General features: G+C 38.7%; 1 protein-coding gene across 1 annotated transcript in view; it reads right to left on the reverse strand.

Moving 5' to 3' along the window:
- Positions 1 to 18,739, reverse strand: part of smchd1 (structural maintenance of chromosomes flexible hinge domain containing 1) — a 124,611-nt gene that overhangs the window by 56,620 nt on the left and 49,252 nt on the right. The window contains exons 18-28 of the mRNA XM_033019603.1: positions 18,548 to 18,625; positions 17,932 to 18,051; positions 15,867 to 16,011; positions 14,279 to 14,378; positions 13,957 to 14,029; positions 11,984 to 12,123; positions 8,296 to 8,430; positions 3,976 to 4,203; positions 2,237 to 2,385; positions 1,073 to 1,161; positions 844 to 962 (exon numbers count right to left, since the gene is read on the reverse strand). Coding sequence (XP_032875494.1) covers positions 844 to 962; positions 1,073 to 1,161; positions 2,237 to 2,385; positions 3,976 to 4,203; positions 8,296 to 8,430; positions 11,984 to 12,123; positions 13,957 to 14,029; positions 14,279 to 14,378; positions 15,867 to 16,011; positions 17,932 to 18,051; positions 18,548 to 18,625 — 1,376 coding nt within the window. The remainder of the gene's footprint in view (positions 1 to 843; positions 963 to 1,072; positions 1,162 to 2,236; positions 2,386 to 3,975; positions 4,204 to 8,295; positions 8,431 to 11,983; positions 12,124 to 13,956; positions 14,030 to 14,278; positions 14,379 to 15,866; positions 16,012 to 17,931; positions 18,052 to 18,547; positions 18,626 to 18,739) is intronic.

Consider the following 18,739-nt stretch of genomic DNA (forward strand, 5'->3'; position numbering starts at 1 on the left):
CATTTCCCACACCTCTACTATCTGCCCTGCTCCCACCTGAACATACCAGCATCATCCTCCTTAGTTTTCATCACCTTCAATGAGATGCTACCACAAGACATATCTTCCTCTCCGAGCATTCCAGTGGGTCACTTATGGAACACTCTGATTTGCTTTTTTTCTTCTATTTCCATCGCACAGATTCTTAGCGCAATTGACCACACATCTGCCGGAGATGTGGCACAACCTTTTTACCTCTTTCCCAGCGTACCATATACATTAACCAAAGCTTGTGGCACAGGATAGAAGGGATCAAGGGGTATGGGGGACAAGCAGGATTTGGGTACTGATTTTAGATGATCAGCTGAAAGGCCTACCCCTGCACCTATTTTTCTATGTTTCTCCAGCATTTTGTGTATATATACACAACCATGATGGGTATAGATATGCTATGCTTCAGGCTTATGTGAATAAAACTAGTGGACATAAATTGAGGGTAAGGGATGTGAAGAGGATTTTTTTCAAATACCTGGAATGCACTACTGGAGAAAGTGGTGGAAGCAAAGTGGTGAACGGCATTTAAGAGATGTCCAGATGAGCACTTGAATTGCCTTTGCCTTGAACGCTATAGGCCAAGTGCTGGAAGATAGGTTAAGGCGGACGGTGCCCATAAGTCATCATGGACATGCTAGGGAAAAATGGGCCCTTTTCCATGCTGACTGAGACGCACATTTTTGGATACTTATGGGATATTTCCAATGTTGTGGAAACAGTTTGCAATGGAACAATACCAAATACTAATTTCAACAAATGTCCTTCACAAAAAGACAGCATGCCAAGTTTTTGGAAAAGCAAATGTTTTACCTGCCAAGTTACTTTCAATGGAATCTTGTCGAGCCCTTCAGCAGCTATTCCCAATAAATTTACACAAGAGGACGTCAGAGTCTGAATATGATTGCCATGTCGATCAGTAAGTATCGAATCTAAAATCAAAAAAGCATTTTACTTTCAGGGAAAAACTTCAGGTTTGCACAAACTTTAAAGTAGAAAATGAAAGAATGAGCAAATAATGTTACAATCAAACAAAACTCACGTATTTCTCCTTGTAGTTCTTCACCCATCTGGACAGTGCTTAATCCTTTCAAGGAACATTTCAAAAGCTTACATTCATCTGGTTGTGGTCTGTTTAAAAAAAAAAAGGAATGTCACCATGCTAAATGACATTTAAGATTTTTTTCAGTTAACATTATATCCCAAGACTCCAGTTCCTAGGCCAGCATGTGTCAATTTAACATTTAATTATGAGTACAGTTTAAAATCTCGTAGTTTTGTCAGGACAATTTTTACAAAGTTAACATGCTCTCTGTTGATTCCATATGTAATGACTCCCACAACTTGATGACAAAGTCTTTCATAATGTTAACATCCTTTTGTATTACATCTTATTTTTGTTCCTTCCTTCCCCTTCCTTCTCTCCAGAGATGCTGCCTGGCCCGCTGAGTTACTTCCGAATTTTATGTCTACCTTATTTTCTTTCCTCCTCACCGCCATTTCTAATTCTCTTGACTTTATCTTTCTCATGATTTAATTAGATTTCTCTTTTATACACCTTCTGTGATCTGAAGGTTAGAACATTTTTCAATGAAATACACTATCTATACCAAAGCAGGTGGCAATTTTGTAAAATGCATATTGTATATGTGTTTTCATATATTAGAATATTGCCGTGTCCATCCAGAGATGCCTCAAACACCACTATCATATTTGCTTCTACCACCACTGGCTACCTGTTCCAGGTGTCCACCACTGCAAATAAAAGAACCTTGCCTAGCACATCTCCTTTCAACTTTCCATCTCTCACTTTAATAATAATAATAATAATAATAATAAATACTTTATTGATCCCCTCAGGGAAATTCAGATGTCCAGAAGCTCCCAACCAACAAACCCACAGATTCAAAACGAACGCAGACAGAAAATACATAGAATACAATGTGGACACTACCTGAGAGCAATAAATACTTAAAAAGACCAATAATTAACAGTTAAAAATTAGTAATAGCAAAATGCATCCCCTAAAGCTATGTTCTCCAGTTTTTCAGGTTTTCTACCTCGCACAATTTTCAGTTCACCAAACTCTCTTTATCAGCAATACCCTCTAATCCAGACAGCATTGGTTTGGTTTATTATCACATGTACCAACATATATACAGTGAAAATCTGTTTGCATGCTATCCAGAAAGTTTATTTTGCTTACTTCACTGTAAATGCGCTCTCCAGTGAAACATGGTCATCTTGGTATGATACTTGACAATAGCGTATATCCTTAACAGAACAGGGTACTTTTACATCAGGCAATAATCCTTGAATTAAATGTTCTCTATTTATGCGTGGTGTCCAGTTGACCTAAGTTAAAGAGAAGGAGCAATGCTATGTGTCAATAAACTAAGTTGAATGTCCAGTGATTTCAAGTACAGATTATAATAATTGAAATCCAAATACTACTAAAAATAACTACAAGTTAATCTCACTGCATTTGATTTTTAAAATATGGGATTGACACAGAAAAACAAAAAAATGTTAAGGAAATAATTTGGTAGCATAACAAAATGAGCCTAAAACAAAAAATTAACAAACGAGTGTGAACCTCTTCTATTAACTTAGAGGGTAGCATAAAAATGCAGCCTAGTAACAGGAAGTGGAGTTGAACAGTTTTAAAATGTCTACTAAGCTCCCCAAAAGACTGTAAACAAGTATCAAAATTCTCAAGCAGACCAATTCTGAAATTGGAAGACACGATGCTACATAATGCAGCATAGGGAAGGGAATTTGAAACAGTTACTTACTGATGTAAATTAATGAAATAGCTTTCAAAATAACAATCAAATGAAATGAAGGAAGAACCCCCACGAAACTGGATTTGTCTAAGAATGAAAGACAGAGGTACAATCAATCGAAAGGAGGTAATGTGTTTTGTTGAGGAGAGAAAGCTTCATGGCAGTGGCAAGTAGAGAGATATTTGGAGATTCTACTGCAAGCTGATAAACAGCCAGAAAGCAAGTTGGCTTCATACAAGATGGGATGGTGAAATGAAGATCATGGATTTCTATCAGAATTTTCACAGTAATGAATTACAAGGAGGGTCATTGCTTTTAGTAGGACAGCAAACAATGACAGGTTGGAATGGAAGGCAAATGCGATTAGAATTAGAATTAGAATTTCCTTTATTGTCATTCAGACCGTACGGTCTGAACAAAATTACTGCATCTAAATGTAATGAGGTAGGAAAGGGAATATAGTATGAATTTAAATTCAATAGCTGAATGGTGGGGGTGGAATCAAAAGCATTAGTCCTTAGTTCACAGAAATCAGAAGTATTCAGCCACATAAAGAAAGTGACATGAATATTATTACGTCCGGAAGTAAAATGAACACTGAGTTAATAGGAATTCTACAGAAAACCAAGCAGAACCCAACCTAAACGACAATGGAATGCTGCCCAACATACTTCTGCAAGGAATCGAGACACATTGATCCCTGCAGAAAAGAGCAACCAAATCAATCTTAAGCATCTCTATTCCATTCAGATATTTTAAAAGTTTGGGATCTGTGTACTCGGGTCAGGGCAAAAGGAATCATTTCAGATTCTTTCGCAAGTTGATAAATTCAATCCCAATAATTACATTGTGTGAATGCTATGAAAGCAGAACAAATTAACTTTACCCAGTTCACAGTGATCTGTAGTAAATGATTGAAATAGCGCGCTTAAAATGTAAGAAAGAATAGACAACTGGTTAAATATTTTAAAGGAATTAGGAATTAAGAGAGCTCAAACTTGTAGAACTGGTTACTGATTAGCGATTATTTTCAGAAGTCTCACTTGCAATGTGAGCCAAATGCTCTCCCATGCTGCAATTACAATTATTCTGACAAATGTAAATGTATTAAATAATGTAATATTTACTATAGATAACATTGACAAAATAACTTGTTCACCTTAATTTTTTCAGCAAGAGATGAAATGACAACAATCTGACGGTCACCCTCATCGTACATGCGGAAGATAAGATGTTGAATCATGTCACCAGCTATCCAATCAATCTCATCCTGGTGTTTGATGGGTATTGCTTTCTGTCCATCCATACTGAAGATCTGGAGTTTAGCAACTTGAGTGCTAGGGAGCAATTTGATTACTTTCTCTACTGAAGGAACATCTTTGCAGCTCTGCATATTAAGAACAATATAATAATTTATAAAACATCATATTAAACAAAAAGAGAAGGTAAGAAAAACTATGAAACATCCTGGTAGAAATATCTCACCACCTTTTTCAACTGTTAACACTGTGAATTCATTAAGCACATTACAAAATCAAAACATTATACCCAATGGAATATCCAATGCCATGAAATAGGCTTCAAAACCCCCTGAAAGTGCAAATATACAAATTAAGAAAATGTAATACTTGCACTGTATTCAGGAACAAAGACAAGACAAATTTCAAAAATATGACAACTACTGAACTGACATTGGTATGTCGATCACTGCCTTGCTAAAGAGAAATGCAGCTCTGGCTACCATCCAGTCTATCGCACAATCTGGTCTAAATCGGTGATTTTTGACTTATTCACTTGGTAGTATATTAATAATTTACAACATGTCCAGCTATTTTCCTTTCCCCCTTCCTACGGTTTTTTCCAATATTTGATACATTTCCTTCTCCAAATGACCATTCAGTATTGATATATTGTCATGTGTACAGAAATAGTGAAAAACATCAGTTAATATGCTATTCTTGTAAAACATCCATAAATTAATATAATCAACCCACATATTTTCAGTTTATCTGACAGAATATTAATAAAATGTTACACCATTTATCAGAAAAAGTAAAAGGAATAAACAGACAGGCCACTCCAAAACCCGGAAAAAATGTGGATTACCATCTTACAAAATTGATTGTTGATTCATTGATTAAGACAGTTAACGGGATGGTATAGATAATGTTAACATGCACATAGAATTGAAAAGCATTTGATAATGTAAGATACCAAACTATTAGCAAAATTGAAGCCAACAAGGTAGTGACAGCATAGATACCAGATGTTAAAGGGACAGAAAGTAGTTTGGCCATTTATTTTAAAAGACAAAGAATAAGAATAATGATGAATCCAAGTAACTCGAGTGCTATGGAGCAATTTGATTACTTCCTCCAAAGGCAGCTCGTCTCCACCTCACTTGCTCTTGCATTTCTTGGAAATATCCACAGACTTTGGTAATTTGTATAAAAAGCACAAATTTCTGTTAAAGATATCCATATCTATTCCTTATTAATACACTCTCTAAGTATTCAAGTGTAGCTGTCCCATTTATCCCCTCCTATGCAAAACAAATATGGACTTTCTAATTTTGTTAGAATCATAGATTTTTGTTTATTAACAGCTATTAAATCATAATTCAATTATCAACATTATTAATTATAATATTGTCAAAATGGGAGCCTAATTACAGTCTTGGCAATCCTAACTCCAGAGTTTCATTTTCATTCTCTGGCTATCATTTAGAATGGTTTCCTTTTTAACTCTTCATTATTGTTCTGTTCCAACTGACAATTATCTGAAAACCTCAGAAAAACCCTGATTACTTATCAGATTAGTCTGAGTAGATCCCAACACTGGTCGGGAAATGCCTCCTTTTCTTTCAGATGTCAGTTAATATCCCACGTGACCATAAATGCTCAGATATACGGATTTTTCCTATTAGTTATGCAGTTAATTTCTGTTTATCCAGAGACCTTAAGAAAACAATGCCAACAATTTTGATGACCTGCATTTTCCATTCCAAATCCTGAAAATTTCTCTACATCGATTCAGTAACTTCCAATAACAAATGCCAGCATGAAACAATTTCCTCCCATTTTTCGAAGTATTCAATTGAAATAACCTATTAGCAATTCAAAAATGTCTGTTCATCCCCATATCTATCCTTCTCCAATACAGGGGAATTAATTTTATACAAAATTATTCCTTGGATGAAGGTGTTGTTAACAATCAAGCATTACCCCTTTCTGGTTGCTTTCCTCCAAGGAAATAACAAGATCTTCCCTCTGCCTCTAGTAGTGATTCTGTGCTAGTTTTGTGGGTTTCCGAGCAGTTAACAGAAGATAATGTGCAATCTCATACTCCAACACAGATAGGGGCATGTGTGACATTTCTTCCACCGTTTTCTGTGGTCTCCCGATTCACGGGCGAGGTTCTCAATAAAATCCCAAATGCTGCTGCTCCATTTGAATTGTGGGAGAGAGATTTCACACACGTCAGGGAGATGTTGCACATTTGTGTATGCCCAGTAATCAATTCTTATGGCAGTGTTCAGATATCCTGTGACTTGTTCAATATAATGAGGATTCAATGTTTTGGATGATAGCCTGAAAGAGGAATCTGACATTGGTAAACATTTGCTTCCAATGAGACAGCACTGGTGGTTTTGCCAGTGCCTTAAGATTCCAACTATGGGTAGACCAGGTTTCATAAGTATGTGGGAAGGGGTCAGTAGGGCCTGACAGACCCTGTGTTTTGTGCGGAGAAGTTGAACTGTGGCAGCCCCCAATTCCCAAACAAAGACTACCAGGGCCTATTTATCAGTGTCACGATGTCCAGGAACATCAAGGGAAAGAATTAGTGTTGGTGGCCAGGAGGTGATCGGGATGTGAAATATTGTATTCACAATTGTGTGATCTGTGCCCACAACAAGCCTATAGCTATGCACAGGAAGGTAAATTGAGGGCCTTACAGAATACATTGTGCTCCTACCAAACTGTAAAGTGAGATACAAACATATCCTGATGATAATGGATATCTGCAGCAAATCTGTAGCAACTTTTCCAACTTGAAACAATACTGCCAAGGCCACATCATACCCAGTAAGTTTTCATCAGGAGGGGCCTTTCCCACAGAATAGTACTCAGGGTACTCTGGTCACCAGCCAGGTAATGCAGGAATTCATGATTTTTTTGGGCATCAACCAAAGTTCAATATAGCAAAGCACCCTCAATCCAGTCTAATAGTGGAATGGATGATTGTTTGCCCACAAAGCCACCATAAAAACTTTGCTTTAAATCATTCAGGTTTCCCAAAATACAGCAGCTGCAAAAATGGGCAAGCAGAACAAAAGGCAGGCATATTTCGATGGCAGGATGAAACCAAGGTTACGCTCCAAGTCTTCCAACTGGACAATCCTTTCTTTTATATTTTTAGAACAGGGTAAGCCCCTTAATGTATAAATTGCTGCTGAACATTGAAAACTGGGAGGTACCATGTCAATCAAATGAATGCCCACAATCAACACAACCTCCATCAGTTTAGTTTAGTTTAGAGATACAGAGCGGAAATAGGCCCTTCGGCCCACACCGACCAGCTATCCCAGCACATTAACACTATCCTGCACACACACTAGGGACAATCTACACTTTACCAAGCCAATTAACCTACAAACCCGTACGCTTTGGAGTGTGTGAGGAAGCCAAATATATCGGAGAAAACCCACGTGGTCACGGGGAGAATGCACAAATTCGTACAGACAGCACCCACAGCAGTCAATATCGAACCTTGGTCTCTGGCGCTGCAAGTGCGGTAAGGCAGCAACTCTACCACTACACCACCGTGCTGCCCTAAAGATTTGAACCTGTTCAGTGACATGACAACAAAATATGGTTGTAATCACGTCCTCGTATCCCTAGAGGGATGAGGCCTTGATCTTAGAACCTCAAACTCCTCGCCTGCCTTAGATAAAGCACCATTACCACTCCCTCCAACCCCAAGTAGTGAGAATGCCAAGCCCAAGTAGTGAGAATGCCAAGCCCTAATCAATCAGGAGAGATCGTGTACGATCATGCAAGTCTCGAATAAAAGGTTGTCATTCCTGAGAAAAAGAGAATTCAGTGACTCAAATTGGGCATTTGAATTTGGCAATTGGGGAAATTGATAATTAGTGTACAGTTAAATTGCGAAACATTATTTGGATTGATTGGTTATCAGTTTTTCTGCAAAATTGATTTCTCCAGTAAATTAAAAAAAATAATTGCCTTTCCTAATAATAGCTGAAATGCAACAGAAATTAGGAAAACTAGCCAAACTAAGAATATAAACAATTTAATGCAGCAAACAAGGTGGAAAACAAGAGTTTTAAGTAGTCCCTGATAGTGAAGCAAATTAAAAATTCTAAAAAAAGTTAGTAAGAAACTTTTGACACATTCGCCAATACCTATTGTCTAAATCCATCAAAGTAGAGATAATGTTAGATAAACAAAACTCTTACCGGTATCTCAATTTTTGCTTTCAGCGTTTGGTCCTTCTTAATATTTTGCACATGTATTATAGGGCCAGTTAAGATTCCAGTACCGGTATTGCTACAATCCACTGTATACACAGGCAGATTTGGGGCACCAAGAAACTAAAAAATAGAATGTAAATAATGACAATGAAATCAATGAAAACCTGACAAGCTATGTTCCAGAGTTAGGTAGTGCTTTAACTGAATGGTACAGCCATTACATCACAAACTCTTTTGGATTCTCAGTTCAAACCAAGTTCAGGATAATGAAATGCAGAACTGCACATAACAATAAAGTGACCATTGCTATTCCCATAAAGAGAGAAGACTCCCAAGTAAAATCCTTAGGGTGTGTCACGCCATCTGTTACCCAAAGCCATAAGATACAAACACAAAATTTCCCCAAAGAGGCAGATGTTTAAAATATATCACAAGAAACAAATCCAACTAGGTTAATAGAGTAAATAGTGGTCTAAGTGCAACTTCTCCCTTTACAAAATTTGCAGCATACAAGAAAATCCACTTGGATGTCTGAAGTATATGTTTCATTATTATGAAAATGTAGATCGATAAAAGTGATAGATGTTTTCAATTTTGTTTAGAAATCATTTTATAGCTTTAAAATCAGAAATGTAACCAATTAATTTACTTATTTCAAATGTAAATATATTTGTGTGCAATGAGGTTAGTGTAGATGGGCAAAAAGGTTGACAAAGACATTATGGGCCAAAGGGCCTGTTGTAATGTTGCACAACTTTGACCATATAACAATAAGTGATATTTGCTAACAAACTACTTAAATTGAACTAGACACAAAATGCTGGAGTAACTCAGCGGGTGAGGCAGCATCTCTGGAGAGAAGGAATGGGCGACATTTCGGGTCGAGACCCTTCTTCAGACTCTAAATTGAACAAATTGAATGGCAAATATTCAAGAACTGACTGGTTCTGAAATCATAATCTGCAGCTGTGTAAACAAAGACTGCTCTCTGTTAAAACAGCACACAGCTGAAACCACTTGACAAGTGGTCTGGAAACAGTTCATGTGGATATCGATATTGGGGAAAAAAAGTAAAATGGGAATTGGGCTCACCTTTTTAATGTGGATAGCTAATGAGATGATTGTCTTAACTATATTAAGAGCAAAAGGGTAAACAAGGAGAGAATAGTTCCCCTTAAGGATCAGTGTGATCACCAATGTGTAACGCCACAAGAAATTGTCAAAGGCTTAAATGAATACTTTAAATATGCTTTGACTGAAGGAGGTCTTAGAGGCTAGGCAATGCATCAAAGAGAATGGTGATGACGAAACACATGAACATTATGGAAGATATACTAGCAGTCTTATAGCCATAAAGGTGAATAAATCCCCGTGGCTCAACTGAGTGCACACTGGGACATTGCAGCAAGCAAGGGAGGAAATTGCTGGAATAAAGGAGGTGCTTGAAGACTGCAGAATAGCTAATGCTGTGTCTTTATTTAAGGATGGTGTAAGGATAAGCTAGGGAGGCTTGTACAGGCTGGTGAGCCTAACATCAGTGGTGGGAAAATTACTGGAGGGGTTTCTGAGAGACAGAATCGATTGTATTCAGAAAGGCGAAGATTGATTAGGGATAAATACCATGGGAGATTGTCTCTCATGGATTTGATCTTTTTCCCCCCCATTTTTAAGAGGTGACAAGAGAATTGACAAGGGCAGAGCAGCGGACGTTGTTAATGTGAACTTTAGCAATGCCTTTGACAAGGCTCCACAGGGTAAGCGGGTTTGGAAGGGTAGATCATAAAGAATCCAAGGTAAGATAGGATAGATTCAGATTCAGATTATTTAATGACCACACAGTCAAGTTGGTGGAATTCATATTCAGTACAGGATGTTACACAATAGGCTGATTCCCGTCAAACATAACATAAAACACAAACAACATACAGTATACAGTACATGCACGAGGTGGCTTTGTGATATTAGCATAGAGTGTTCAGAGTTCGAATTGCATATGGATAGAAACTGTTTTTAAATCGTGATGTTTTGGCAGATTAAATAATCTGAATCTGAATATAGAAAGGATGTAATTAAGCTTAAGGGTGCAGAAAAGATTCATAATGATGTTGCCAATGTAAAAGACAGAAGTTTAAGGTGAGAGAGGAAAGATTTAAAGGGGAGCTGAGAGTCAAGTTTTTCCAGAGGATTGTGGGTATATGGAACCAATCAGAGGAATGGTAGAGGTGGGTACAATTACATAGTTTAAAATATATTTGGATTGGCACATGGAAAGAAAGTGTTGAGGGATACAAGCCAAATGAATGTATATGGAACTAGTTTAGGTGGGTACCTTGATCAACATGGATGAGTTGAGCCAAAGGGCCTGCTTCCATCCTGTAAAACCCCGACTCTGACTGAAAGATCGAGAATCGGTTGGCAAACTGGTTCCAAAATTGGCTTGGTAATTGGGTTATGGGCATTTTCCTGACTGGAAACCTGCACCAAGTATACCACAGAATTTTGTACTATAACCTTTGTAGCTTGATGAGAACTTAGGTGGCCTGAGAAGCCAGTTTACAGAGGTCACACAAATTGGTGCAATCATAGATAGCTAAGGAGGTTTTCTCACGATTAAGGACATTGATCGATTGGGAAATTAGGTGAAGTGCTTGCATAAGGAATTTAGTCTAGAAAAAAGGGTGTTAGCGGTTATGGGGAGAAGGCAGGAGAATGGGGTTAGGAGGGAGAGATAGATCAGCCACGATTAAATGGCAGAGCAGACTTGCCTAATTCTGCTCCTATCACTTATATGACTTTGAAAAACAAAATCTGCTAGGACATGCAGAACAGGAACTTCTAGAGTCGTGTCAATGTACAGGGACAATTCCATAGTTTCCTCAAAGTGGCAAAACAGATGGATAGGGTATTTGAAGATGGCATTTGACATACTTGCTTTCATAGGCCAAGCCATTGGGTACAAGAGCCATTGGACATCATGTTGCAGCTGTTACAAACATTAGTTACGCCATACTTGAAATATTTTGTACAGTTCTAGTCAACACACTAAAAGAAAAATGTGGAAGCAATAGTGTGTGGAAAAGATTCAGATACATTGCAAGAATGGAGGGTTGTGGTTTGAGAGGATTTTGGATAAACTGGGTTAACCTCACTAGCTAGCCGAGGGATGATCTTAGAGAGCTATAAAATGTTAAGATTTATAAAAATAGATCGATGATCTACACGGCATAGGTTTAAAGTGAAAGGAGAATTTTAAGAGATCTGAGAATTAAGATTTTCCAAAGATTAATGTTGGCTATCTGGAACAAGCTTCCAGAGATAATGGTAGATATATTGTTCCAACATTATTTTTGACCAGTTCATTGGAAAGGAGCAGAGGGATATAGGTCTAATTCAAGCAAATGGGATTAGGATAAGCGCATTATATGCATGGATAAGAAAGGCCAAAAAGATCAATTTCTGCACTGACTAATATATAATGTTATAATTTTATACCTCACCTGACCACTGGAAAACAAAAGACAAAATCGGCTTTCAACGATCTCAGTTTTCTAGACATCCGGAAACAATGCTTATTATAAAGAGACCCTTAAGAGCAAAAATGCATTAAGGGTATGGAGGGAAATTTGAGAGGTAACAGAAGACAAGCAAAACTCCAACAGTTAAAAATGTTTACCTTACAATGTAGCACCAACTTGGGTTGCGCTGTAATATTCCCTGCTTCATCCAACACCTCAGCTTGGAATGGAAAAGCTGTTCCATTTTCAATAACTACTTTATTGGATTCTGGCTTTATTCTCAATGTACGTGGCGGGCCTGAAATTCGTAATACAATATTAGAGTTTCCATAAAGATTTCACGTATTTCTGACCTCATCCCTTTAAGATCATTCTTTTTGTACAAGTTATAAAATATAAACAAATCAGTTGACCTTAACTAAAATGAACATTATATTAGTTTTCATACCTCTGCAAGATATCACTACTGAACTAGATAGGCACACTATGGGCAACGATTGTTAGATGACACTTGGGAACAGTAACAACATTGCTACACCCTTTTACAACTAAACTACACAAAATAAAATCTTGGGACCTCGTTCAGACAATTGGTCAACATTATTCCGGACAATAGAAATGCCCAAACAGCTTGGAAAAATGTTTGGACCACAACTAGCTGGGGAAACCAGCAGCTCTGTGCCAAAGCACTCCACATTGCCACCAATGACCACCTGCAAGTTTGCAGACCAGATCATAAATGGATGGGAGAGGAACAAACCATTTGACAAATTTGTATCTGCTCCACCATTCAACGTCAAGATTCTTACTTCAGTATCTTCATTCAATAGACAATAGATGCAGGAATAGGCCCCTCAAGCCAGCACCGCCATTCAATGTGATCATGGCTGATCATCCACAATCAGTATCCCGTCCCTGCCTCCTCCCCATACCCCCTGATTCCATCTTTAAGAGCCCTCTTGAAAGTATCCAGAGAACCGGCCTCCACCGCAGAGAATTCCAGACTCACAACTCTGAGCGAAAAAGTGTTTCCTCATCTCTGTTCTAAATGGCTTACCCCTTATTCTTAAACTGTGGCCCCTGGTTCCAGACTCCCCAAAAAATCAGGAACACGTTCCCTGCCTCTAGTGTGTCCAAACCCTTAATAATATTATATGTTTCAATAAGATCACCTCTCATCCTTCTATATTCCAGAGTATACGAGCACAGCCGCTCCATTCTCTCAGCATGTGACAGTCCCGCCATCCCGGGAATTACCTTGTAAGCCTACGCTGCACTCCCTCAATAGCAAGAATGTCCTTCCTCAAATTTGGAGACCAAAACTGCACACAATACACCAGGTGTGGTCTCACTAGGGCTCTGTACAACTGCAGAAGGACCTCTTTGCTCCTATACTCAACTCCTTCCTCTTGTTATGAAGGCCAACATGCCATTCGCTTTCTTCACTGCCTGCTTACTTTCATTGACTGACGAACAAGGACTCCCAGATCTCATTCCTGCAACAACCTCATATACTTTGGTTATCTTCATATACAATTATCTATCGATCTACCTTGAATATACTAGCCAAATGAATCTATAGAAAGAACTCCAAAGGACTCATTAACCTCTGGGTGTAAATCACTTTACCCAGTCACAAGACTGTGGCCCCAAATTAGATTCAACACAGTCAAGTTACTGGTTAGGTTACCAGAGGCCAGGACAATTGATCAGGAGACAGCAATTCACCACAGAAGGGTAATATGAATCTTTGCAATTAAATGGAATAAAAGCTACGGGTCAGTTGTTGTTGGTTTCCAACTGTCTTTTAGCAATCTATAATTGTCTTGGGGAATAACAAGATCCACAAATGTGAAATGAAGAAATTTAAGTGAAAAGATTGAGTCTAATTTTGCTGGCAAGTACACAAAATCTGCATTAATCTAACATGCCATTTCAGTGTCAATGTATGGGACACAAGCTATGCAATTACTTTGCCTTAATATTTGATGAGATGAGATCCAGCACTGCTCTTTTCAAATTAAATGTTATTAATGCAGTGGTATGCAATTCCAACTGTTAAATATGCCAGAATATATTAATAATAACACTTTCTTACAAAGTTAAAAAAAAATCAAATTCAGGAACTTACCAGGCAGTAGCCGAATTTTTAGTGTTTGATTATCCTCCTTCAATCCAGGCAAGATTACCTTAAGATTGAAGTTCTATAAAGACATAATTGAACACGTTTGTCAGGTGCATTATTAGTACCATCAGGTTAAAGATTTAACAAACAAAAGCAGTTCAGAAATGGAACTATATTCCATTTCCTGAAATACAATATGACCAGGGAAAAGAATTAAACATAATTATACAAATGTTCACATTGCAGAGCTATCCTTATAACATCAGGATAGTCAAAATCATATGCAGTCATTGGGAAAAAACAGGGAATTAAGTATAATTAAACATACCTTGCCTTGGCAGTTGGTCACAGGACCTCTGGCAGTTACACCTTTTATGATGAAATTTGTCCCCTTTGACACAAATGTTTCATAACGCAGTTCTAACCCACTGCAAAGAACAATTAAAATTAGAAAGAGTTACAATTTGTATCTAAAACAAAATAACATAAGGAATAAATGTGTTTTTTTCAGGCTGGAAATAATCTGGGAATTTATTCTGGGAATAATCTGGAAAATGCAGGATCTTTTCATTCCAAAGAGGAAGAAAGATTCTAGAGGGAGAAAGAGGCGACCGTGGCTGACAAGGGAAGTCAAGGACAGTATATAAAAACTAAAAGCGAAGGCGTATAACATAGCAAAGATTAGTGGGAAGCCAGAGGATTGGGAAGCTTTTCAAGAACAGAAAGTAACTAAAAAGGCAATATGGGGAGAAAAGATGAAATACGCAGGTAAACTAGTCAACAATATAAAAGAGGATAGCAAGTTTCTTCAGTAATATAAAGAGTAAGAAATAGGCAAAAGTGAAAGTTGGACCGCTAGAGAATGATGCAGGAGAAGTGATAATGGGGAATAAAGAAATGGCAGAGGAGATGAATAACTTTTTTTTGCATCAGTCTTCACAGTGGAAGAAACCAGCAACGTGTCTGAAATTCAATAGAGTCAGAGGGTGGAAGTTAGTGGAGTGGCTATTACTTGGGAGAAGGTGCTTGGGAAGTTGAAAGGGCTGAAGGAGGATAAGTCACCTGGACCAGATAAACTGCACCTTAGGGTTTTGAAAGGGGTGGCTTTAGAGATTGTGGAGGCATTGACAGTGATATTTCGAGAATCACTAGGGACAGGAGAGGTCCCAGAAGATTGGAAAATTGTCAATATTACCCTGCTGCTCAAGAAGGGAGCAAAGCAGAATAGTAGGAACTCGTTTGTCTGACTTTGGCAGTTGGTAAGATTTGAGAGTCCATTATAAAGGATGAGGTTACGGAGTACTCCGAAGTTCACGATAAAATAGGCAAAAGTCATCATGTCTTTGTGAAAGGCAGGTCTTGCTCGACAAATTTGTTGTAATTCTTTGAAGAAGTAAATAGCAGGACAAAGGAGAGTTAGTAGATGTGGTTTACTTAGATTTTCAGAATGCTTAAGAAAGAACTGCACATGCTGGAAAAATCGAAGGAAAACAAAACTTTTGGAGAAACTCAGCAGGTGAGGCAGCATCTATGGAGCGAAGGAATAAGTGACGTTTCGGGTCGAGGCCTTCAGACTGGGGTGGGGGGCGAGAAGAAGAAAGGAAGAGGCGGAGCCAGTGGGCTGTGGGAAAGGAAGGAGGGAGAAAGCAAAGACTACCTGAAATTGAAGGTCAATGTTCATACCCCACAGCCCACTGTTCCCGTCTCTTCCTTTCTTCTTCCACCCCCCCAAACCCACATCAGTCTGAAGAAGGGTCTCGACCCAAAACATCGCCTATTCCTTTTCTCCATTGATGCTGCCTTCACCCGCTGAGTTTCTCCAGCATTTTGTGTCTACCTTCGATTTTTCCAGCATCTGCAGTTCTTTCTTAAACAAATGCCTATTTATACTGCAAGAGAAGAATGTGTTACAATACCTAGCTTCCACAATTGGTGTGATGTCAGATGTTGGTTGGGTTGAATGCCCAAATTCATCCTGCAAATCCAGAGGAATGTTGAAAGGGAGACCGATGCGAAATGGAGGATCCAACATTCCCACCGAAAATTTATCAGGTTTGCCCTCTTGAGAAAAGAAATGTTCATCATAGAAAGCTGCACAAACATGTCCATCCCTTCAGCAAGAAAATCCCAAATCAATGAGTTTAAGCTCAAATTGATATAGCAGCTTGAATGCACATAAAGTCACGGGTCTGGCAAGAGTGCTGCCTTGAAATTAATGGCAATGGAGACCAAGATAAAAAGAGGTTCAAATGTAATCAAATGTACACAGATTGAGGTACAGATGTTCTTGCCTCTTTCTCATCTCCATCTGCCCCACCTACCCCCTTGACCCCTTGTACCTCTCAGCCTTTCCTGCCCCGAGAATTCCCACTAAACCCAAGTGCTCCCTGACCTCTCGCATTTTTCCCAGACCGCTCCTCTTTATTCTGGGCACACTTGCCATGTACCTGGTCATGTTCCAACCCCCAGATAAACAGCTGGCCCTACTCATGTACATATATCTGCTGCCGGAGGCATATGGCTATTGCGACCAGGTATTTACCACATCATCACCTGGCTCCATCTTTCCATCATCCTTCACCATACAATAGTCCACCAAAATAGTCACCATACAATAGTCCACCTTGTAGCCCAGGATCAACAGAGCGAAGGAAATAGGCAACATGTCAGGTCGAAACCCTTCTTCAGACGAAGAAGGGTTTCGATCCTTCGACCCTGAAGAAGGGCTTCGACCCAAAACATTGCCTATTTCCTTCGCTCCAAAGGTGCTGCCCACCCGCTGAGTGTTTCTCCAGCATTTTTGTCTAACTTCCATTTTCCAGCATCTGCAGTTCCTTCTTAAACCTTTTAGCCCATCTCAGTCCCTTTTCATGGTACTGGCTATCTTCCCTGTCCACTCAGAGGCGATGCAGGATCTTGATCCAACTTGACTATTCCTCCTCCCCCTCACAGATGTTGCTTGAACCACAGTTCCTTCAGCAGTTCTATGCTCCAGATTCCAGCATCTGCATTCTCTGACTCCTTTGAGCAAATTACTAAGCAGGCGAGCATGGCCATCTAGTGGTAGGCATATTTATTAGTTAACTGTGGATCGGTCTCCAGCTGGGTTCCCCTTGACAGAGTAAATTCCCGATTTTAATGGCTAGTCTGCACAGTAATTGCAGCACAATGGCTGTCCCATATAATACATTAATTATGGAAAGGGAAGGTTTACTGCCCAAAGTGGAACCAGTTCCCCCAAGGCTAGTCCCAGTGACAGATGGGAACTCCAATCTATTATTTCAGCTCAGGAACTCTCAAGCTTTAATATTGGTACTGCCGTCCAAAGTGAGACATGTTAAGCAGACAGTCAGCTAAAAGAACAAAGCAATGAGGATCAAACAGGAAATAGGAAATCAGTGTTCAATGGAAATGCCCACCAATAATGGGCGGCATGGTGGCGCAGCAGTAGACTCAAAGGCCTTTCCCATTGAAAGTCAAGAAACAAGGTGATCTTGTCAAGGGGATTCAAGCTCTCGTATTCACCAGAAGGAATACCTCAAAGAACTCAAATGCAACTGTTCTTGACGCGTGACATTGACTCCATCCTGTAGAACACTAGTCCAGTTCCTGCCCTAACAATACAGCCTCACCAAGAAGCAAATCCTCAACCTCATCATCGCCATCTTGGAAAATGAGGGCATTTGGAGGTTAGCTGGACATAATTTTCATGGCCATTTTCAATAAAGGGAACAAATATAATAGTAGGCATTTTCCTTAGGAAATAACATAGCCTGGACCTTGAAGCTTTTAAAAAAATCTATCGTGCCACACCAAGCTTTTCTCTGGAGTTTAACTAATGGGGAAACCTTTGCTTAACTTGCATCATTTCATCTACAAAACCAAGGTTCATCCCACAACATGTATCTTGAATATTTAAATACTCATCTGTTCCCAAACTGGTGCCATCTTTCATCGTATAATATTCACACATTTCTTTACCTGTGACAGTGAATTTGAAGATTCTGCTTGGAAGAGGCCTTCCCGCATACGTATCTGCATTACTTTCATTCAACACCACTTGTAGCTTTAATATGTAGCTTCCAAGCTTGTTAATATTTTCTGAAAAAAAATGCAACTTCATTAGTGTAAAAATACAAAAAAAAAATAATTTCTCCATGTACACTGCGCATTTATAAAGAGATGCCCCACAATATCCTCTATTTGTTTGTCAAACTGCATAACTACACCAACAGTATCCAATTACAGACTGAATTACTAGTCACAACCTATATTTTTCAGTACCTCTGGAAATAAAGCCACAAAAATGGAGATGGAGAATTACACAAAGTTAATTTACAGAATAGTTTTGGCTGCTTGGAAATGCCTAGTTATATCCAATTTAGTAAAATGAAGGAAGTAAAATATTCATGTCAGCAGAAATGCAAACAGATGCCTTTCTTGTTGACAGTCTTTGTACACAAGCAGGAATTAAAGAGGGTGCAAGCATACATTTGTTTAAAATAACATAGAATTCTTCCACACCCTCTTGAAATGTGAAGAAAAAAATCCTGAACATGCGATTTACAATTTGAACATTTTCTTGTGAAGTACTCACCCATCTTTTTGAACCAATATGGCCATTTACCACCATGTTGACTGATGTGAGAAACAATGTCTTTGTCACCTGTAGAAGCTGTAATGCAACAGGCATTTTTAATGTTGTTATTTTACATTGAATGGGATTTTTCTACAATTCAATAACTGTTTCAGCTACATTAGTACACCAGATGCAGCTAAGTTAAGAATA

The sequence above is a fragment of the Amblyraja radiata genome, chromosome 4 (genome assembly GCF_010909765.2).
Source record: "Amblyraja radiata isolate CabotCenter1 chromosome 4, sAmbRad1.1.pri, whole genome shotgun sequence".
In the NCBI taxonomy this organism is placed as follows: Eukaryota; Metazoa; Chordata; class Chondrichthyes; order Rajiformes; family Rajidae; genus Amblyraja; species Amblyraja radiata.